Source organism: Erithacus rubecula, assembly GCF_903797595.1.
Source record: "Erithacus rubecula genome assembly, chromosome: W".
In the NCBI taxonomy this organism is placed as follows: Eukaryota; Metazoa; Chordata; class Aves; order Passeriformes; family Muscicapidae; genus Erithacus; species Erithacus rubecula.
This window is the reverse complement of record NC_136690.1, coordinates 1,233,808-1,256,927: the sequence shown is the minus strand read 5'-3', so window position 1 is coordinate 1,256,927 and position 23,120 is coordinate 1,233,808. Positions and strand designations below refer to the sequence as shown.

Here is a 23,120-nt window from a genome sequence, read left to right as displayed (position 1 = left end):
AAAGGACAACTCCCTCAGGGTCTCACTCAAATGGTGATTGGTCTTTGGCACCACCTATGGCAGCCGGCACACACTAGGGAGGTGGGAAGCGCTTGGTCATGATGTCGAGCTACCGCACAGAAAAGGAACCGGCAGGGGTGGCCCTGGCCTCAGATGACACCCCAAGTATCGGTTCTGGCCTTCCAAACAGCAAGGAAGCAGGAAAAAGCAGAGAGGCTTGCTGTGGCGAGACCGCAGCGGAACGAAAATCTCAAAGCAAAGCACATAGAGGCGGCCGTGGCCACTATGCCGCTGACTGCTCGCCGCAGTGTCATACCTCTGACCTCTTCCTCCTGTGCCCAGAAAGAGAACCACACCTCCTTCCGGCACCAGCTCTCTCTGCCTCTTCCCTTCATGCGATATATTCCATCCTACACCACAGGGGTGAGAAAGACTGCCTGGGCAGTGCCCCCATCCCGTGGCCGTGAAATCTTAAAAATACAATGACAATTTTTGAACACAAATGATCATGGGATATTTTATCATTACAAACCATCCCCAAGACAATGGCACTAGCAGAATAGACAGCTGCAATGATTTAGACCATCAAAGTCTCCCAAAATATCCCATGACACGCAGTATTACATCATTCCATTGTGAAACTCCCCACCCTGGGGGAGATACTGAGCATTCCCCACCTGAACCTAAGCATATATAATCTTTGGATTTGGGGTCTTCTGGTACCACTCAATGGATCTAGAGAAGGGCCAGAACTTCAACAGGACTGTGATCATTGCTTTGACAAGACTGCAACCATCACTGACCAACAGGGTGCCAGGTTATACTTTGCCTTTGTGGTTTAAAACCAGTTTTCTCTGTATAATTGTATCCATTGTAATTTCTTTAGTAGATTGTAACTCTGACCTGTAATCTCTCTCAAGGTAGTTGACTGAGGTTCATTTGTCCTGCCAGTTTACTTTTACACTAGCACAGGGGACTATGAGCAGGGCTGATGGAACAAACCGATTGTGTTTTAGACCACAGCTGTCCATGTGTCTGGAGTTATTTTCCCCAGCCTTGTGCCTTCCAGCCCCTTTCCTTGGGCGGAAATGATGTAGCAAAAAACTTGCAGTAATCCCATATTTCTGAGCATGTAGAATGGTAATCACTAAGACATCTAAAGCCTTAGATATGTTTGCATAAGCTCCTCTGACAGAGTAGACATTTGTCAGATATAAATTCTGTTGAAAGGTATCTCATTTAGTTATTTAAATTTAAAAATTGGTGGAGAAATGATAGCAGAAACAGTACCATCCTATTTCTAGCTTGGTAACCATGACTGTTTCCCCTTGGTTTTTAATACTTCTGCAGGTTTTTTGTGACTCTGAATGTCTCTTTAGTTTCCACATTGATAAATGGCCAAATCCATGGTTCCATTGAAGTCAGGGGGAGTTTTGAGCTGAATTGGAATTTGGCCTTTAAATTGAAAATAATTAATTAACGTTAAATGGAGTAAAGACGTTACAGACTATTGTGCTATCTAGATACTTTTTCTTGTAGCTGAAGTAGGGGTCTCCACAAAGCACTGTGTCCTTACACAAAAGGATGAGCAGAGAGGGACAGAAAAAGGATTTCCCAGTAACTGCAGCATTTTTTATGGGGTGAATTCTTGCTTTTCTTGGAGATGTTGCTGTGTGATTCAAGCTTCAGCTGTTCCTCCCTTCAGCATCACAACCTAAAAGCCTGGGTTGGAAAGTGCCTCTGCCTTCCTACGTGGTCTCGTTTCCTAAGCTTGGCATGTCACCCCAAGCTGCCATCTGTACACCTACATTCCTGCCCTTGATCAAGCACAAGGTTGTTACAATCAACTCAACCCACAGTGGGTGCATGTTGTGGGGTGTCCTGGTCCCCAACTGTCATAGGATGAGTGGGAGTTTAGAAGGCTGCCTTTGAGGCTACCTTGGCCTCAAACTTAGGCAACAGTTTAAATTTAAGGAATCACTCTGGCCCCCAAGTTCTAGTAATGGCAGATCAGGTCTATTTATAAAAATGAATTATTTATTAAACAGACAAAAGATAACACATGAAAGATCTTAATTATAGTTACTACACAGTATAAAACTAAAAAGAACTACTAGCAGATTGCAGCATAACATAAAACAGTGCACAGTATCAAGGTACCTATATTAAAGCTAGCAAAATAAATAGTATTGATTAGGAGTCAAATGTAACTTACCACAGAAATTATGATAATGTACACAGATTCCTTTCACTTAACCTCCGGGTCAGTAACTGCAAAGCAGGCTTCCCTACTCATGGGAGAATCTCCATACATTTCCAAGGAAATGTATAGAAAATTTCTGCTTTGTGGAAGTTTGGTGTTGCTTTTATAGTTGTAAATTGAAGCATCTCTTAGAAATCCAGCTTATCTTTCCAGATATCACTTCAACAGTAAGATGTTTATTATCAGTTGGGAGATGCCAAAGCAGTGTTAAGTCCATGGCACCAAAATAAATCACTATAAGACAGCTTGTCCTGTTTGAGTTATCTGACCAGTTAATAAATAATAGATAAACTCTTGTGGGGGGCAAGATGCCCTGCTAAACCAATTTTCCCCTTCTTGTGCGTCTCTATGTCCCCAGCACCTTGGTCACACCTAAGAACAAGGATGGGTCATCCCAACCTCCCAGGCTTTGCGACACTGTGCATTCAAAAAAGTTTCAAGATCTGGGTCCCATTCTTCCTGCTTTGGCTCTTCTTCCCTGCAGACCCTGTTTTTTCTTGGCTTTTCTTTTTTGCTGGAGTGTTGGGAAGATAAAAGCACACAACGAATCTTTGCTTGAATGCTGGATAATTGCCTAGACCCCTGCCTGCTGCCAAGTCAGAGACATTGATCCTTGTTTACCATTTTCCTTCCTTTGCCTTCTTTCTTGTAATCTTTTTTCCTTTAACTCCGAGGTTTTCCATCCTGTGGTCAGTGACTACAGAGCTTCAGTCTGTTTGCTCTGCCCCTTGCCATGGGGATATCACCTTTTAACTGTCCCATACAAGGATGGAGCTGCCTGTCCTCTCCCCATGTAATGCAAAAGCCCCAAATAGAACAATCTTGCGTATTCCACAATAACTTAACTAGTTGGTTTTTTTTTAATCTTAAACATTTTTTCTTTCATAGCCATTAAACAGAAACAGTTTTGATTATATTATTATGTCTTCAGGAAAAAACTTTCCCTGCATGCATTTCTTGCAGGAATTCACAGCAGTTTTGTTTCCAGCTCATTTCCAGGCATTTCCCCTTACCTCTGCTGAAATTAAAGCTGTGTCTGTATGCAACTTTTATAATTTCTGTTCAATATTTTCCATTTAAATATAGTAGTAGTCTGTCTGGTTTATAACCCAAGGCTGGAAGTGTACCCAGTTATATGTCTGAGAGAAGAGCAAAGCCACAGAAAGCACAACTTGCATGCTTAAGCATGCGAGGGCTTAGTACTAGATAAGGGTTTTAGTTAACTTTTCTTTTGATATTCCCCATTTGATAAGTGGGTTTTTTTACAAAACAGTTTATGTGATTGTGTTACTGAGAGGAAATAAAGAAATGCCAGAAAACTTGATGTGGAGAATGTGTACTCAAACTGCTTGTAAGCTTCAGCTAACAGGAAAGCTTCTCCCCCTCTTTTTTTCCCTTTTTTATTTTATTTTATTTTTTTTAATTCCCTGCCATTCAGCTTGCTAAAAAACTGAAAAAACAATCCAAACAAAAACCCCTCATTGAATATCTCAGAAAACTGGTTCTGGTGGTTTGAGACAAAAGACAAATTCCTTCCACTGCCACTACCACTAAACCTCTTCCTCCCATGCTTGCCAATCACGAATCCTCACTCTTTATGGTTAAGACCCAGTTGGCCTCAAACATAGGTTTTAACTCCTGGGGATGCCAAGGAATGCAGATTCCATGGGCAGATGGCTTTGGCAGGCAGGGTTGTCAGCTGCTTAGCTGCTGGCCATTAAAATGTATTTGTGAATGGCCAATTCCTTCATCTGACTGAGCATTAAAGAATGCCACGTGCTCTCAGAGTCAAGACTGAGCATTAAAGAGGCATTGGAAAGGCAAGGAGGTGCTGCCTTGCTTAGGGCTAACCCTGCACTGTCCTGGGTAAAAGCATACCATTCCAGGACAATTTCCTTCTTAGTTGCATCCTTGATGACGGCATTCTGTCTCTGCCTTCTCTGCTTGGGGCACTCACGCTGCAGCCTATGTGGAAATATGAAATGTCTGAGGATGTCAAAGTGGTTTTTTTCTTTCAACTGGTTTTAGGGGGGGGAGTTATAATCTCAGGTACCAGTTCTAGCCAGCAGACAGGGGCTTGCTTGCCCCTTCTGAGCCACTGTAGTCTCTTGAGCCAACCATTTGCAGGCAGTTCCTCCTCTTTGTGGCTGTTGAATTTCCATATTATCTGTTTGGAGCTCTATGCATATAGCCTGCTATCTGGAGGCAATGGTTCTGGCTCCCCATTCTCTCAGACCCAAGCATGATCCTCAGCTTCTTCATCCATGCATGTGTCCTGTTCTGGTGTAGCAATGATGAAGGACATGCATAAAGAAAGTTGTATTGGGTTTGCATGGCTAAGCTTTGGTAGCAGGGGGGGGAAGGGGGGTGTGCTACAAGGATGGCTTCTGTAAGAAGCTGCCAGAAGCTTCCTCCATGTCCACCAGAGACAATCCCTGGTCTCTCCAAAGGCGTATGTGACACTGGTAAAGACTGGGCCAATTAGAAATGGTGACAATGCCTCCGTGATAACATATTGAAGAACATAGGAAGAAAAAAGTTATGGTGCAGTTGTAATTGTGACCAGAGAAGAACAGGATGAGAACATGTGAAAAGACCAACTCTGCAGATACCAAGGTCAGTGGAGAAGGAGGGGGAGGAGGCGCTCCAGGCACCAGAGCTGAGATTCCTCTGCAGCCTGTGGTGAAGACCATGGTGAAGCCGGTGTTCCCCTGCAGCCCATGGTGATCTATGGGGATGCAGAAATCTACCCGCAGCCTGGAGGAAGTGTATGTCTGAGATGGGGCTGTGACCATGTCAGAGGCTGTTGGGGGTTGGGTGTTTTTCTGTTACTGTGTCAATTGAAAGAATTTTTCCCATTATCATGCCAATGGAGCTGGCCGGGTTACACCCAGGGTCTCTGATGAGTCCAGACAAAAGGGGTGGGTGGGAACGGCTCCCAGAGGGGCCTCTGAGGCTTCCGGGAGGGCACTCGGATTTCCTGCGAGCTGGGAGCAGGACGCCCGGGGATCTTCAGCCACGCAGAGGATCACAGGAGAGCCAGACCCTCTGTGATCACCTGCCCTGCATCTGCCCCGTTCCAGCCTCCTGCCTCTGCGGACACAGCTGATCACCTGGACACACACGGTGAGCGAGGAGCCGCCGCTCCAGCCCATTCCCACCCGGGACCGGCATGGCCGCTGCCGCCCCACCCCCCTCCCTCCTGCCTCCGTTCTCGTCTGCTATCGGCAGATCCGGGCTGTGGACTAAGCACAGGGACAGCGTGCTTGCATCTAAAGGGACTGACACCGAGTTATCTAGTTCGTTCTGTTAGCAATATTAACTGTTATTGTTTTCTGTTTGTACAGTTAGATATATTAGTAAAAGAGCTGTTATTCCCACCCCCTTATCTCTGCCTCAGAGTCCTTGATTCAAACAATTATAATACTTGGGGGGTGGGGAGTGGAACCAAAGTCTCTATTCCAAAGGGAAACTTCTGCCCTTACTGGCAGACACCTGTCCTTTCAAACCAGGACAGATTTTGGCGCCCAGACGTGGGACAGAGGGCACTGAGTTGAGAGTTAAGACAGGAATAACAGCTCTCTTAACTGGCAATATGTTGTCTGGTTTAATCTGGTTTGTGTTCCATGTGGTCACAGCAATCTCCCTCCCATTTGCAAGCCCTTTTTTGAATTTGGGCCCCCTCACCAAGGTTGCTGTGGCTATTGTCCGATTAGTTTGGTGGATTGATTATGTCAGGAATTCATGGGTTTTTAATTTTTTCTGGGAAGCGGTTGCATGGATCCGGAGCTATCGTACTCTAACTGCATATTTCTGGGGTTATTTCAGTAATGGTACTTACTGTGAGGTAACGAGTGCAAGGGAAATTTTCTCCCAATGCATCACCCAGTTTTTTGAGGCTACCCCACTGGTTCTCAAGGATTTCAGATCTGTTTTAATTGCCAGTGCTATTATACAGTGGCTGGTGTTGCTGATAGGCCTGTTTTACTTAGCATTCAGAAACAAGGGAATATTGGCTTGGACGACAACTCTGATACCCGCCCCAGGGACTAGGGATGCTGCCCCAGAACCTGCCTCTGCCGCAGGGACTAGGGATGTTTCCCCAGAACCTGCCTCTGCCCCAGGGACTGGGGATGCTGCCCCAGAGCCTGCCCCTGGGACTAGGGATGCTGGCCCAGAACCTGCCTCTGCCCCAGGGACTAGGGATGCTGCCCCAGAGCCTGATGCTGCCCCACAGCCCATCGCAGAAATGAGCCACCCAGAGTGGGTGGGGGCTCTAGTGAAGGACATAGGCCAAATGCTGAAAGAGCAGAGTCAGATGTTGAAGGAGCACAGCCAGATGATGAAGGAGTATTTTTCTCCAGCTGGTGAGAAACCCTCCCCCTGCCCTAAAGAGGGAGAGTCAGATGGTGCTGCAGTGGAACCCGTAGATGTTGTATCTGTCCAGGTTCCAGCTGGATCACAGGAGCAGCCACAGCCAGCAGCAGTTGCTCCTGTGGAAACTAGGAAATCTAAGATTAAAATGAGGCACTTAGATAATGGGGATCAGCAAGGAGGGTCCTCACAACCAGCAAGGGAGCCAGAGGTTGAGATTGTCACCGAGTCCCTCTCATACGATAGTCTCCGTAACCTGCATAAAGACATTGCTCGGCGGGGCCGTGAGCCTTTTACAACTTGTTTACTCCAGATCTGGGACCTTACAGGAACAGGTGTTCAACTGGATGGAATTGAGGCCAGGAATTTGGGATCCTTGGCCCAGGATTCAGGTGTGGACCAGATATTCGTAAGGGAGCAAGGCCTCCTTTCCCTCTGGGACCGGCTTTTAATGAGTGTGAGAGAGAAGTTTGTACACAGAGAGAGAATGCAGGAGCACCACCGTAGGATGCGCTGGCAGACCCTTGAGGAAGGGATCCAGCAGCTGAGAGAGACAGCAGTATTAGAGGTACTCTTTGGGAGGGATGGACAGCATGACAATGACCCTGACAAGGTCAAGTGCACAGGGCAGATGTTATGGAATCTGGCAACCTTGGGTCCATCTCAATATACCACCTATATAGCAATGATTAATGCCGATAACAATCCAGAGACAGTGTGTTCTGTTGCCAACAAACTCAGAAATTTCGAGAGCATGATGAATGGCCCAATGCAGGCTAATGTCTCTGCCGTAGCCAGGGACCTCCAACAGGTCGAAGATAGGATGAGGGATATGAGGGAGGAGATGATGGAGAGAATTGAGGAGGTGAGGAAGATCAGCGTAGCAGCAGTACGAGTCACAGGCCCCCAAGTCAGAGCTTCACGTCCCCCAGCTAGGGAGAGAGGGTACACCTCACGAGCTGACCTGTGGTTTTTCCTGCGAGACCATGGGGAAGACATGGGAAAATGGGATGGGAAACCCACTTCTGTCCTGGCAGCACGGGTGCGTCAGCTCAGGGAGAGAAATGCTAACCGAGGGGGCCGCACTAAAATGAAGGTAGCCTCAACCTCCCACAAGCAAGGTTCTGGGTATTACAGCAAGGAGGATGATCTATCAGATCCCCTGGAAGGAACCTCCTCTATGTATGCCCAGGAAAGAAATAATAACCAGGGCTAGAGGGGCCCTGCCTCTAGCCAGGGAGAGGCATAAGATGACAGGATCTATTGGATAGTGTGGGTGCAATGGCCTGGCACGTCAAAGCCACATAAACATAAAGTGTTAGTTGATACTGGTTCACAATGCACCCTGATACCATCAGAACATGTGGGGAAGGTACCTGTTGCCATTGTTGGGGTGACGGGGGGATCACAGGAATTCACTTTGCTGGAAGCTGAGATTAGCCTGACAGGGAAGGGGTGGCAGAAACATCCAATTGTAAGTGGCCCAGGGGCACCGTGCATTCTAGGCATAGACTTCCTCAGGAACGGCTACTACAAAGACCCAAAGGGTTTCAGGTGGGCTTTTGGAATAGCTACTGTAGAGACAGAGAGCATTAAGCAGTTGAACACCTTGCCTGGACTGTCAGAAAACCCCTCTGCAGTAGGACTCCTGAAAGTGACTGAGCAACAGGTGCCAATTGCCACCATGACAGTGCACCGCCGGCAGTACCGGACAAATCGAGATGCTGTGATCCCCATCCACAAAATGATCCGTGATCTAGAGAGCCAAGGGGTGGTCAGCAAGAGCCACTCACCCTTCAACAGTCCTATGTGGCCTGTGCAGAAATCTGATGGAGAATGGAGACTGACTGTGGACTATCGGGCATTGAATGAAGTGACTCCACCGCTGAGCGCTGCCGTGCCGGACATGCTGGAACTCCAGTACGAGCTGGAGTCCAAGGCAGAAAGGTGGTATGCCACCATTGACATTGCAAATGCATTCTTCTCCATTCCTTTGGCAACAGAGTGCAGGCCTCAGTTTGCTTTCACCTGGAGGGGCGTGCAGTACACCTGGAACCGACTGCCCCAGGGGTGGAAGCACAGCCCCACCATCTGCCACGGACTGATCCAGGCTGCACTGGAAAAGGGTGAGGCTCCAGAACATTTGCAGTACATGGATGACATCATTGTGTGGGGGAACACAGCAATGGAGGTATTTGAGAAAGGAGAGAAGATCATCCAGATTTTGCTGGGAGCTGGTTTCGCCATTAAAAAGAGCAAAGTCAAAGGACCTGCCCGAGAGATCCAGTTCCTGGGAGTGAAGTGGCAGGATGGACGGCGCCAGATCCCCACTGAGGTCATCAATAAGATCACTGCAATGTCTCCACCAACAAGCAAGAAGGAGACACAAGCTTTTCTAGGTGCTATCGGCTTTTGGAGAATGCACGTCCCTGAGTACAGCCAGATTGTGAGCCCTCTCTACCAGGTCACTCGCAAGAAGAACTATTTCCATTGGGGCCCTGAACAACAGCAAGCCTTTGCCCAGATCAAACAGGAAATCGCTCATGCAGTGGCTCTTGGCCCAGTCAGGACAGGACCAGAGGTAAAGAATGTGCTCTACCCTGCAGCTGGGAACCATGGTCCGTCCTGGAGCCTTTGGCAGAAGGTGCCTGGTGAGACCCGAGGCCGACCCCTGGGATTCTGGAGCAGAAGCTACAAAGGATCTGAAGCCAACTACACTCCCACAGAGAAGGAAATCTTGGCTGCCTATGAGGGAGTTCAAGCTGCCTCAGAGGTGATTGGCACAGAAGCACAGCTTCTCCTGGCACCCCGACTGCCAGTGCTGGGGGGGATGTTCAAAGGAAAGGTTCCCTCTACCTACCACGCCACCGACGCCACATGGAGCAAGTGGATTGCCCTCATCACGCAGCGCGCCCGTATTGGCAACCCGAATCGCCCTGGGATTTTGGAAATAATTACAAACTGGCCAGAAGGTGAAGATTTTGGTCTCGCTGATGAAGAGGAGCAGAAGCAAGTGACCCGGGCTGAAGAAGCTCCACCGTACAACCAGTTGCCAGCAGATGAAACACGCTACGCCCTTTTCACCGACGGTTCCTGCCGCATTGTGGGGATGAACCGGAAGTGGAAAGCTGTCGTATGGAGCCCCACATGACAGGTTGCACAAGCTACCGAAGGAGAAGGTGGATCGAGTCAACTTGCTGAACTCAAAGCTGTTCAGCTGGCCTTGGACATTGCTGAGAGAGAGAAATGGCCAAAGCTCTACCTTTACACTGATTTGTGGATGGTAGCCAATGCTCTGTGGGGTTGGCTGGAAAGGTGGAAAAAGGCTGACTGGCAACGTAGAGGAAAACCAATCTGGGCTGCTGATGAGTGGAAAGACATTGCCACTCGGGTAGAGAAGCTTCCCGTGAAAGTTCGTCCTGTGGATGCCCATGTTCCCAAGACTCGGGCTAATGAAGAACATAGGCACAACAAGCAGGTAGATCAGGCTGCACAGATAGAGGTCTCAAAGATAGACTTAGATTGGGAACACAAGGGAGAACTGTTCCTGGCTTGATGGGCCCACGATGCCTCAGGCCATCAGGGCAGACATGCCACCTATAAGTGGGCACGAGACCGAGGGGTGGATCTAACCATGGACAGCATCTCTCAGGTTATTCATGACTGTGACACGTGCGCTGCCATCAAACAGGCCAAGCGGGTGAAGCCCCTCTGGTATGGGGGGCGATGGTCCAAATATAGGTATGGAGAGGCCTGGCAGATTGACTATATCACACTGCCTCAGACCCGCCAGGGCAAGCACTACGTGCTGACCATGGTGGAAGCCACCACTGGATGGTTGGAGACCTACGCTGTGCCCCACGCCACTGCTCGGAACACCATCCTGGGCCTGGAAAAACAAGTCCTCTGGAGGCATGGTACCCCTGAAAGAATTGAGTCAGACAATGGGACTCATTTCAAAAATAGCCTTATAAACACCTGGGCTAAAGAACATGGCATCGAGTGGGTGTAACATATTCCCTACCATGCACCAGCGGCTGAGAAAGTCAAACGGTGCAATGGTCTGCTTAAAACCACCTTAAAGGCACTTGGTGGGGGGACTTTCAAGAACTGGGAGATCAATCTACCAAAGGCCACATGGTTAGTGAATACCCGACGTTCCACTAACCGAGCAGGCCCTGCCCAGTCAGAGCCCTTGGGAGCGGCAGATGGAGATAAGGTTCCAGTGGTACACCTGAGAGGCATGTTAGGGAAAACTGTCTGGGTGGACTCTGCTTCCAGCAAAGACAATCCTGTTCATGGGGTGGTTTTCGCTCAAGGACCAGGTTGCACTTGGCGGGTGATGCAAAAGGATGGAGAGACCCGATGCATACCCCAAGGGGACCTTGTTCTAAGGTGAACTATATATGATACTGTGCCTGTAACTGCAAGCATGTATATAATTTAAAGTTTTCAAAATGATGTAGCATGTTGGCATGGAAAAAATTCGGGGTGGATAATGTTGGGGGTTGAGTGTTTTTCTGTTACTGTGTCAATTGAAAGAATTTTTCCCATTATCATGCCAATGGAGCTGGCCGGGCTACACCCAGGGTCTCTGATGAGTCCAGACAAAAGGGGTGGGTGGGAACGGCTCCCGGAGGGGCCTCTGAGGCTTCCGGGAGGGCACTCGGATTTCCGACGAGCTGGGAGCAGGACGCCCGGGGATCTTCAGCCATGCGGCGGAGCACAGGAGAGCCAGACCCTCTGTGATCACCTGCCCTGCATCTGCCCCGTTCCAGCCTCCTGCCTCTGCGGACACAGCTGATCACCTGGACACACACGGTGAGCGAGGAGCCGCCGCTCCAGCCCATTCCCGCCCGGGACCGGCATGGCAGCTGCCGCCCCACCCCCCTCCCTCCTGCCTCCGTTCTCGTCTGCTATCGGCAGATCCGGGCTGTGGACTAAGCACAGGGACAGCGTGCTTGCATCTAAAGGGACTGACACCGAGTTATCTAGTTCGTTCTGTTAGCAATATTAACTGTTATTGTTTTCTGTTTGTACAGCTAGATATATTAGTAAAAGAGCTGTTATTCCCACCCCCTTATCTCTGCCTCAGAGTCCTTGATTCAAACAATTATAATACTTGGGGGGTGGGGAGTGGAACCAAAGTCTCTATTCCAAAGGGAAACTTCTGCCCTTACTGGCAGACACCTGTCCTTTCAAACCAGGACAGAGGCCTAGGGAAAGAGGACTCCATTATGGAGCAGTCTGTCCTTGAAGTTCATGGAGAACTATTTCCAGTGGGAGACATCCCATGGTGGAGCAGGAGAAGGACTCCTTTCTCTGAGCAGTGGAAAAATAACACCTGATGAACTGACCATAACCCCCATTCCCTGTCTCCTTGCACTGCTGAGGGTGGAGGTAGAGCTGGGGGGGAGGGGAAGTCTTTTTTTTAGGTCTTATTTTACTTTTCATTATCCTGCTCTGATTTTGTTAGCAATAAATTCAATTGATGTCTTTAATTTGAGCTTGTTTTGCCCATAATGGTATTTGCTGAGTGATCTCTCCTGGTCCTTATCTCAACTCATAAACCCATTGTTATATTTTCTCTCTCCTGTCCAGTTGTGGAGGGGAGTGAGAGAGGCTTTGGTGGGTGGCTGGCATCCAGCTGAGGTCAACTCACTACAAAAGGCCAAACAAGACCATTTAGTGTGGGCATCTCATTTACGTGGCAATTTATTTTTTAGCTTATTTTTTTCCACTTAGAAATTTCTGTTAGACTTTAAATGGTTCACTGAAAACCCATGCAGGAGAATGACATGTTAGCACAGCAGAGATGACAGGCAAGAGAAGCAAATGATGCTGTAAGTCAGGTGTATCAGGAGGTCCTTAGGTCTTCAGAAAAAATATTTCCTGATATTTGTTCCCTGCCTGACTTCCCCTTGCTCAGCTGGGACTAACCAGATATTCCCTTGTTCAGTATAGAAGCAACACAGAAAACACAGAAGCCTGTGAGAGATTTTCCTGGTAACCAAAGTTATGTTATCTAACTGTTCATTACAATTTTCAGCTGAAATATCCCTGTTGCTGAAAGATTAAAGTATGAGATTGTGTTAGATGTCAAGAAATTGGCTTCCCTCCTATAGTAGAGAGACCCACGGAGCCTTCCCACCAAGGGCCAGTCTAGTGGGACAGATATGTTGACCAAAAGGGACCATGCAGAAAATGGTGAACTAATGACCTTCTTTGACTTTCTAGGCGACAGCAGAGACTTCCTGGTGGGAACAAGTCTCAGCAGCATGCAGATCATCAGCAAGGTGGCACCAAACACAACAGGGACCACCAGAAATTCTACCAAGGAGGCCAGGTCCCTCACTCCTCAGGTAGGACAGGCCACCATGGCTACAGTCAGAACCGGAGATGGCATCACAACCAGAAGCAGTTGTCCAATGACAAAGAAACACACAGAAATGTCAAAGAGACTGAGAACTTGAAAATCGAGAACAGTGTCATCTGTGCAGTTCACATTCCCTTGGAGATGCACCGAGGCCTGGAGGCTATGGAGAAGCAGTCTCAGCAATACATCCAAGAGTCAGAAACCAAGCAGAAAGACAGTATTCATGAACACATTGGGGAAGGACCCAAGATTAATTTGCTTCAGTCCTCCAAAGACAGGCTGCGAAGGAGACTAAAAGAAAAGGTATTATTTCTTAGGGAAATGTTGAGTTTCCCTTTTTCCAAGAGTCTGGCAGTTGGCCATTTTCCATACAAAGGGTAGGATGGGCTCAAGAAGCCTTTCCATCAGTGCATCTCAATCTCCGAGTGTCAACACTTCTCTCAGTGTCTTCATGCTTCTTCAGGAAGCCTTTTATTGACTCAAGCCTCTTAGCTTGACTTCTTGGTTGAGCTTGCTACCAGCTTGAGTTCTCCAAAAACTGGGAACTCTTCCTGCACACCCTTGGGGAATCTGGTTCACATGTGAACTACATTGGGGGTACACTTTACAACTGACTCCTTTCCAGTCTGCAGAGCTCATCAACTTTGCAAAAAGGTCTAAAAAAGGCAATTTGTCTCTCTACAATTACAGAGCTAAATCCCAGGCTTTGACTTTTGAGTGCTGAATAGCTGTAGCCAGCTACTTCAGTATTGATATCCATTTATCTCAGCAATTAATTGAAATTACCTTATCTTTCCCACTTCCTTCCAATAACCTAACAATAACAAAACTATTGTATGCAAGTGACAGAGGAGAAATACTTTTTAAAAACAATATTCAGCATCAGATTTTTGATGAATTTGTAGATATCTCCATTTGTCCCCTGTGAAACTCAGATTTTTTTTCTAGAGAATTTTGTCAGACTAGAAAATGAATCTGTGAAGGTATCTCCAATGAGATTTCCAAAATAAGTAGCAAAAATAACCTGAACATATGCAACTCCATGAGAGTGCATGTTGGAAATGTATACCTTTGAATTCATGAGCATTTACTATTTATATATGTGGCATGAAGGAGAGGAAGAGATTTTGTTAGTTATTTTTATGTTCTTTAAAGCAATAGGAGTATAGAAGAGACTTTCAGGTGATTCATTTTAATTCTGTCCCTGTGAATTTATATTCTTATATGAACACATCACATAAGCACCCTATCTGTGGGAGATTGTTTACTTTTTAGCCTAGTTATGCATTCTAAAACTACTGTCCACGCAGTCACGCATTTCTTGATCGGTGGGTCTATGATGTTCACCCGCCTTGCACAAGCCTTCCAAAGTTGATGATTGGTGGTCGTCCACAGCTTCGCCGCCCATCTTTATCTTGAGTCTTCTAATATTGGTATTCTGTGTTTCAGCTCCTTCTCTCCTGATTTAGCATAGTTTATGTTTCAGCGGTCTTGAAGGGTCTCAACAAGTTGTCAAAAAACACCTAAAAATGGCTCATGCCGTGCACCTGTTATAAACAGTGATCTAAACTAAGAAATATACAGAAAACAGCTAAGCATGTGAAAGAACAGTGAAATATGCAGAAAAACAACTAGGCAGCAAAACATGGGAAAAAGCAACTAAATATAGTTTTTGGCTGGTGCAAGCAACAACGAGCAAGGCCTGGATTTGCCCAGACGTGTCCACTGTGGCCTAAACTTGTCCAATATTACTACACCTATCTTGGGTGGTAAGTGAATATTGTCAACACAACTGGCCTCCTGATGGGAGTTTTGGACAACTCCAACTGCTGTTTGGCATTGGGGTTGTGTCACGATCTGCTCAACCCGAGCGGGAGTCGTGATGGTTCATTTGACCCCAAGGTGCAAAAGAAACAGCAAGGGACTCAAGTTTTGTTCTGCAGCAAGCAACAATGCATTTTATTGAGTTCCAACAACTTAGTTTTATGATAGAGGAGAGAGAGAGGTAAAGGAAACAAAGTAAAAGGGGAGAGGGAGAGAGAGAAAAAGGATGAGGGAATAGCTACCAACAGATAGGATGGTGTCCTCGAGTCGTCCGCTAATAGACACGTCTTCTGTCTGTGGGGAGAAAGAGATCTGAGTCTCTTTAAGAAAGTCACATTTTATAGTCCTTTTCCAAAGCGAATGGCCTCTGGCCAAAAGGTGGGGCGATTTATGGACAAGTGTATGCGGAGATCGTTGCTCAAAGAAACAGGTGTAGGAACAGGACACTACAGCCAGTACCCTGCTCGAGAGCAGCGTACCATGGCAAGCACCAAGCGCACCTACAAACAGTCCCTTGGCAAGCATCCACCTTGGCCAGGCCAGAAACTCTTGTCCAGAGCAAGTGGTGGTGTCCTGGGTCTCAGTCTCTTATGATGGTTGTGAGGCAGATCAGAGAAACTTCGGCCCGAGCCTTACACCACCCTGTGACTCACGATCGTCATGAAGAGTGCTCCTTCATAGTGCTGTTGTGAAGTCTTCAGGACTCCTCCCAAGTTTGTAGCATATCCCAGAAAACAGAGACAGAAAGTTGGACAGAATAGAAATGTAGGAAAAAGATAAGGGAAAGGAAAAGGGAGAAATAAAACAAAACAAATAATCAATGTTCAATTAAAATATACATTCAATTTCTGATTACAAAAAGATAATTAATTTTTTAGTCAAAATGCAACAAAATTAAAATAGGCAATTTTAATCAACATTTAAAATGCAACACAACTAAAATAAGCAGTTTTAATCAATGTTCAAAAATGAAACAGAACTAAAATAAAAAATCTTAATATGCAAAATGCAGCACAACTAAAAAAAGCAATTTTAATCAATACCACATTTATCTTGTTTCAAATCATATAGTTCACCTTGTGTTAATAACATTAAGGATGTCAACAGTGACCAATTTTTGTACATAATGTTGAGGATTGCTGATCTGTGGAAGGTGGTGAGAGGCAAAAATCATATCCTGCAATTTTAGTAAAGTTACAGCCACAAGGATTTGAATGATTTTTTAGTACTCACTACCAAATCTTCTACAAAAATGTTATCACAAGCAGTTCTTAAGCATACACACCCATTGCCCATATATACCAGTACTGTGTCAGGAATCTCGTTTGAATGAATTTCAAAGTTACAGACATTCTCTTCTGTGTCTAAGCAAATATCTTGACCTCTGATTGCATTACTGTCATAGATAAACTCTTGTTTTTCCCAGACAATGCAAGTTTTCAAATTAACAGTTTACCACTTCTCACCAATTTGACAGGCCCATTCTCTATGCTGGAAAGGATAGAGAATATCTCCATCATGATTCAGCCCTAATGCAATGATAGGGAATATTGAATGTACTGAAGCGTTACATATGGTCAGTACAAAGGCTATGGCTGTGTTTGTGCTGGGGTCATAGGCAAAATTTACCAAGTTCCACCAGGACTGGAATTCTTTTTCAAAATCAGTGGCACTATCCCAGATTATTCTCCAAATTTCAGTAGGAAAAGTGACTTCCTTGCCTTCTCTTATAATTGAGGCAGCAACTGACTGCATCCATAATTGAGTTTGGATACAGCTGAGAGCTAAAGAGATGTTAGCCAATTTATTCATTAGTACTTCTAAATCAATACTATTCAAAATTCCCAATTCTGTTCCCACAACACTGTTTATGTCTCTTGTCATTAATTTCCTAAAAGGATCCCACTTTCGCAACCAGGTTATCCACCACCTTGTTTAAAAGACCATGCGGAATTAAACAATGTTTGTTGTTGGCCAGTTTTCTTAATTACACATGGTCCAATTTTAAAGATTTTCAGGCTCAGCAGAACCGATGGTTGGGTAGTAGGTGGTACAACATTAACATCGATTTTCCCTCAGTATTTTGTATTGCTTTTACCACACATGATTTTATGGAAAAATTGTACAGTAGTTCAATTCACAAAACAAAACACGGCTGTAAGGTCTTGTGCCATAACTGTATACAGGTTCGGTGAGGGATTCAGCAATTAATCTTCATGTTCTGCGGTATTCTTCTGTGAAAAGCAAGCACAACAGAATCTGCCACAGAGGCAGGAGATTAAAATGATAGAACTATCCAGCATGTAATGTGGACTGGAATTCTGTTAACTTCCTAATAATTTTCCTGCTAAAAAGGAAGCCACTCTGTACCTCCTTTAAACACAGCACAAGAGTAGGTGTAGATGCAAACAAAAGAGGCACTCCACACCTCACACTGGAAAACACTCCAAACAACCATCAGCTCCCCAACCCAAGAGCCATCCCCTCCCCCAGCAATAATTTGTTTGGCAGAAGCATTAGTGAATCAAGAATTTGCTGTTTGTTTGGGGGAGAAAGCAGAGGCTGCTTTACCGAGGCAGGTTTGTTGTGGCTGCTACCCAAGCTTTGTTTCTGTTATTGCCAGATTTTTTACAGTTTCTTCTGTTACTGAGGAGATGTTACAGTACTGTTTGATCTGGGCATATCACTTCCTCACTGAGGATTTCTGGGCCACCCCATCAGGGGGGAGGGTTCCAGTAGTGACAGTAATGTGTTTTTTCCAGATCACTAATAATCCTAAAGCTTGTTGGAGATCTTTCCTGGATTCAGGCATTTTAATCTGATCTAAAATGGTTAGAGTATCTCCCACTACTTCTAATTTGTTTCTTCCCACAACGATATTATCAATATATTGATAAACAACCACATTGTCAGGTTTGAGTTTCTGGACTGGCCATACAGGGGAGTTTCGCAAGTTCTATATAATTGGTTTGATCCCTTCTTTAGCACCAGAGGGAAGGGGGTATTGTTTCACATTATTGATTTTGCTGAATGGCAGGGAAGGTGAGACTTGAAGCAGTCTAATGTTAATGCATGGCGTGCCAAAAGATCAAAGGCAGCTCTCCTCACCTTCCCACTGCTTCCCAGCAAGGACATCCATTCCTAATTGATCGTTTGGAATACCTAGTGTCATTTTTACCAGAGCAATATCCATAACTTCTGTGGTTCCTAAGGCATTAAGGACAAAGCACTGTTTTCTTATTAAGACAACTCCACATTTCTGGGCAGTTAAATTTGTTAATGCAGAAATTTGGGCTCCAGTGTCAACTACAAAAGTAATAAGTGTCCATTTAGGACCAACTATTGCTGTTATTAATAAATCTCCATTTTCAGGATTTTGGGTGAGCGATCTCAAAAAACAACCAATCAACCCCACCTCTCTTCCCACCTAAGAGAGATGGAGATTTTAGTTTCCCTGGTTCTGAAGTTGTTTTGGCTCCAATCCTATAAGTTGAGAAGAACAATGCTTTGGCTCAGCATCCAGAATCTGTGGAGGACAATGTTTTGGTTCAGTGCCCAGAACCTGAGGAGAAGGTTACTTTGGCTCAATGGCAAAAACTCTGTGAAATTGGGGGTGCGCTAGGCTGGACAGTAGAATTTGATACAGTGGACATGGGGCAGTGCAAATTTAAAACTACTTTTGTCAGCTTCTCAAGTGGTAAGCTATTCATAACATTTTTGGGGATCCCTTTTTTTAACTCCAAACCCCACCAATATTGTCTGGCATTGAATTGTCTCGCCTTTTCTGATTTATCATTGGAAAGAGCAAAGTATCTGACTCCCTTTGTTTTTTCTACTTTTTCCTCAGGAGACTTTATAGGTCCATATACTATATACTATAATTTTGGTAGTTCCTCTGCAACTTCACCACATGTCCAAACTTTATGGTCACTGGCAGGAGAACACGATTATGAACCTGAAGGCTGCTGAGAAGGAGTTTCACAGGGGGAAGGGTGATTTGACTCAGAGTCAATGGAACTAAGCTGTTCGCTCTGATTCCCAAGAAATCTATCTAGTCTGTGTACAGGGGAAATAGCTGCAATGGTGTTTTGAAGAAGAATTGCTGTGGGTTTAAGTGATTCAGGGAGACCACAAATTAAGGGAGTCATAAATTCAGGCTTTACTGGTAATTGCATAGGTGATTCAGAGCCAATAGTTAATTTTCTTTCAGGTATCATTTGCAAGCAGGCAGCTTTTTGAATGTTTTCTAGGAGTAGATCGGGGGTGCCAGTTAAAGCTACAGGGTCTCTCCTTTCCAAGGTGTTAAGCCCCCCTGCCCAATAAGCTGTGCGCTAAGGACCACGAGCAGCCTTTATTTCCTGTTGTCAAGAAAACTCCACGGCCCCAGTACCCACTAGCTTCTTGTTCTGATAATTGAATATAATCTCCCCCAGTGAGAGACACTCGAAATATGAAATCTGTCTTGGATTCATGAGGGAGTCGCCTGTACTCCTTTTTTTACCTTAGCTAATTCAGTAGCAGTGTACGGGATTTGTTTAGTGGATATATGTGGGTCAGAATCCTCATGACTGAGATAGTTGTATTGTGTTTTAATTACAGGTTTCAATCTGGGCCAACAATGTTCTCCACAATTTTCTATCAGAGTTAGTTCTTTTTGAGGATATAATTCATTAATTTCCTTTTCCTCTGTTTCTTTTGGTGAGTCAGTGTGTTTTAAAGTGTTGGTGTGTTCCTGTTTTAGGGCAGCCCTTAAAATATGATTCTTATCACTTAAACCATGATTCTCATTCCTTTCTTCATCTAATTGTTTTTGCAAAATTTCCACTAAATTTTGTAGAGTCAATAATTGTTTCTTCCTCACTTCTTCGCATAAAGTGAGGTTCTATAGATGCCGTAAGACAGGCCCCCAAAACTGAGCAGAAAATGGTCTTATTTATGCCCAGTTTGAATTTTGTTTCATGTTGCAAAGAATGTATCCTATCAATCACATTTTCTAGAATAAATCAGTTTACTGTGCGCCCACTCTTTCCCCCTTGGGAGGGTCTGGCATTATATTTAGGTAACAAAGCATAAAATGCAGCTTTATATTTTGCAAGATGATTTTCAGTCATTTTATGAGGGGGAAGTAAAACCACTCCAGGGAGGTCAATAACTTAAGTTGCACACACAACTTTCACTATGTTCATCCCCTCACTTCCCTGGGTGGGTGAAGAGGCTAAAGTTACACAGGCAAACACAGCCTCTGCCGTATTCTCCCCTCACTTTAGGGAAGGTCATTATTACACGCAAACAACAATAAACAACAAGAACAGCACAGTTCTGCCTTTTGCACCAAGAGATCTTTTGTGAATTTTCTGAAGACAGAGCCCTCAAATGAGTGCAGGGGTGCTTTTAACCTAGGCGTGTGCAGTCTGAGGGAAATCTGAAATGCCCCCCTTGCTTTCTAGTTTGGCTCACCCCTTTCTAGTTTGGCTCACCCCTTTTGAGGTGGCCAGCTAGGTGTGGCTGGAGGAAGACATCCTTCCCCTGTTATAGACTACACACAACCATGCAACCCTTCTGTCTATCAGAAATCCTGTCCATGATGCAAATTTAATATCACAATACGCTCAACAGGAGCAGGAGTTGTGGTGGTTTGTTTGACCCCAAGGTGCAAAAGAAACAGCAAGGGACTCAAGTTTTGTTCTGCAGCAAGCAACAATGCATTTTATTGAGTTCCAACAACTTAGTTTTATGATAGAGGAGAGAGAGAGGTAAAGGAAACAAAGTAAAAGGGGAGAGGGAGAGAGAGAAAAAGGATGAGGGAATAGCTACCAACAGATAGGATGGTGTCCTCGAGTCGTCCGCTAATAGACACGTCTTCTGTCTGTGGGGAGAAAGAGATCTGAGTCTCTTTAAGAAAGTCACATTTTATAGTCCTTTTCCAAAGCGAATGGCCTCTGGCCAAAAGGTGGGGCGATTTATGGACAAGTGTATGCGGAGATCGTTGCTCAAAGAAACAGGTGTAGGAACAGGACACTACAGCCAGTACCCTGCTCGAGAGCAGCGTACCATGGCAAGCACCAAGCGCACCTACAAACAGTCCCTTGGCAAGCATCCACCTTGGCCAGGCCAGAAACTCTTGTCCAGAGCAAGTGGTGGTGTCCTGGGTCTCAGTCTCTTATGATGGTTGTGAGGCAGATCAGAGAATATTTGGCCTGAGCCTTTCAGGTTATCCAAAATACTGTTGCAGCTTTGCATTATGTAGCATGTTTTAAAAGTTTTTCAAATGCTGGGATCATGTGACATCTTTAATCTCAATTTAAATCATTAAATATATCGCAGAATCACAGAATATGCTGACTTGGAATGTCCCACAATGATCATTGAGTCCAAGTCCCATCCCTGCACAGGGCACTCCAAGAGTCACACCATGTGCCTGGGAGTATTGTCCAAATGCTTCTTGAACTCTGTCGGGCTTGATGGTGTGACCATTTTTCTGGGGAGCCTGTTTCAGTGCTCAATCACCCTCTGGGTGAAGAACCATTTTCTAATATCCAGCCTAAACTTCTGACAACTTCAGGCCATTGCCTTATGTCCTGTCAGTGCTCATCACACAGAAGATGTCAGTGTCTGTCCCTCCTCTTCCCCTCATGAGTATATTAAAAGGTAGACATTTTCATAGGATTGTTATCTAAGCATTTTGCAAACATTGGTGCACTTTCAAAATAGAGACAAAAAACCCCCCATAATCACCATGTCATAGACACTCACAGAAACCAGTCCAAGATGTCAAAGGCAGTCAGGGGTAGTCTGACATCCTGGCTCAGGACCCTGGAGGAAATCTCCCTGAGCTGAGGGGGAAGATTTTGGAATCAAGTGCTGTGGGAAATTGACAAAGAGCATTTCTGGGTCAGGATTCATTCACTTGTGTTTTTCCATGCTGAGATTATATCATTGTGTTGCTAAAAGATGCTTTGTTTTTTTCTGTCTGTTTATATTTTTCTCCAATGCCCTTCCTCCTTTTCTCTTTGTGGAAGGACAAGGGCTGATATATCTTTTTTTCCTTGTGTAACAGACGCCTTGTCTTTCCCTTTTCACGGACCAGGATGAAGTCATGGTGGAAACCACCAATCCTGAAAAGAATAAAATGAACAAATTATTTGAAATTCTTAATAGCATGAGGAAAAACAGCAGTGACGTTGACTCCAAGCTAACCACATTCATGGAGGAGGCCCAGAACTCTACCAACTCTGAGGAAATGCTGGGGGAGATAGTCAAGACCATCTACCAGAAAGCAGTGATGGACCGCAGCTTTGCTTCCACAGCAGCCAAACTCTGTGACAAAATGGCCCTCTTCATGGTGGAAGGAACCAAATTCCGGAGTCTGCTTCTCAACATGTTGCAGGTAATGAGATAAAATTTGTTGGTTAGATACCTGCAGCATCACCCTGCCTGGTCCTAACATGCATTTGGACAGGAATTGAGCTGCTATCAAATTCCTTTTGAATTCAGTTGATAAGAGGTGACCAGAAGTGTACCTGCAATTTTGTCTGTGCCCATCTTTAATGGTTACCATAGATAACATGGCACTGAGGGCATTTTCAAGTTGTTCTTCTTTCTCATTTCATGAGCTGTATGTGTAATTACAGTATCTCGCTCCAGGGCCTATCCGTGAAACAAGTGGGTTGTTTGTGGCAGCATCCCCACGTCATGAAAAGAATTCAGAGGGTCTTTCAGTGGAGGGTCTATTTCAGCACCAGAGATACCAAGTCATGTTCCCTGAGTAGCTATTGGTTTCATCACTTGGCCAAATGGTTCGGTCCTGGTTTCTGATTGCAACACAGACTGAAATAATTTGTATATTTGCTAGTTATTCTGGGCACCTTGTTTATTGGCATATGCAGCATTGGCTGACTGCTTACTCCAAAACCATCACTGACAATAAAACTGGGGGGGAGAAAAAAGTACTGGCTCTCATAATTGGTCCATGAGCTTAATAGTTGAACTTGATTATCTTGGAGGTCTTTTCCAGCCTAGGTGATTCTATTGAGGCCAGTGAGAGGCTACCTGGAACAGAGGCTAGACAATGTTAAAGGAATAAAGTAGGTATTTGTTAAAAGGGCTTGAAAGAATACACCTTGGGCAGTGCAAGAGCTTGGCAGTGGCTACACCCAAGAGGGATGCAAGATGGACGACTGGTCACGAGTTTTCACACTTTTATAAGTTTTGGTCCATTTACATACTGGGATCAATTGTCCAATTACAGCTTCAGGTTATGAAGTCCCATCCTCTCAGATTGCT

At 45.2% G+C, this 23,120-nt stretch overlaps 1 protein-coding gene across 1 annotated transcript in view; it reads left to right on the top strand.

Moving 5' to 3' along the window:
* The window catches only part of LOC306814058 (CBP80/20-dependent translation initiation factor-like), a gene marked incomplete at both ends in the record, with an annotated part of 276,253 nt that overhangs the window by 150,766 nt on the left and 102,367 nt on the right, over positions 1-23,120 (top strand). Inside the window, 2 exons of the mRNA XM_079329768.1 lie at positions 12,875-13,316; positions 21,895-22,224. Of these exons, the coding sequence (XP_079185894.1) occupies positions 12,875-13,316; positions 21,895-22,224 (772 nt within the window). The remainder of the gene's footprint in view (positions 1-12,874; positions 13,317-21,894; positions 22,225-23,120) is intronic.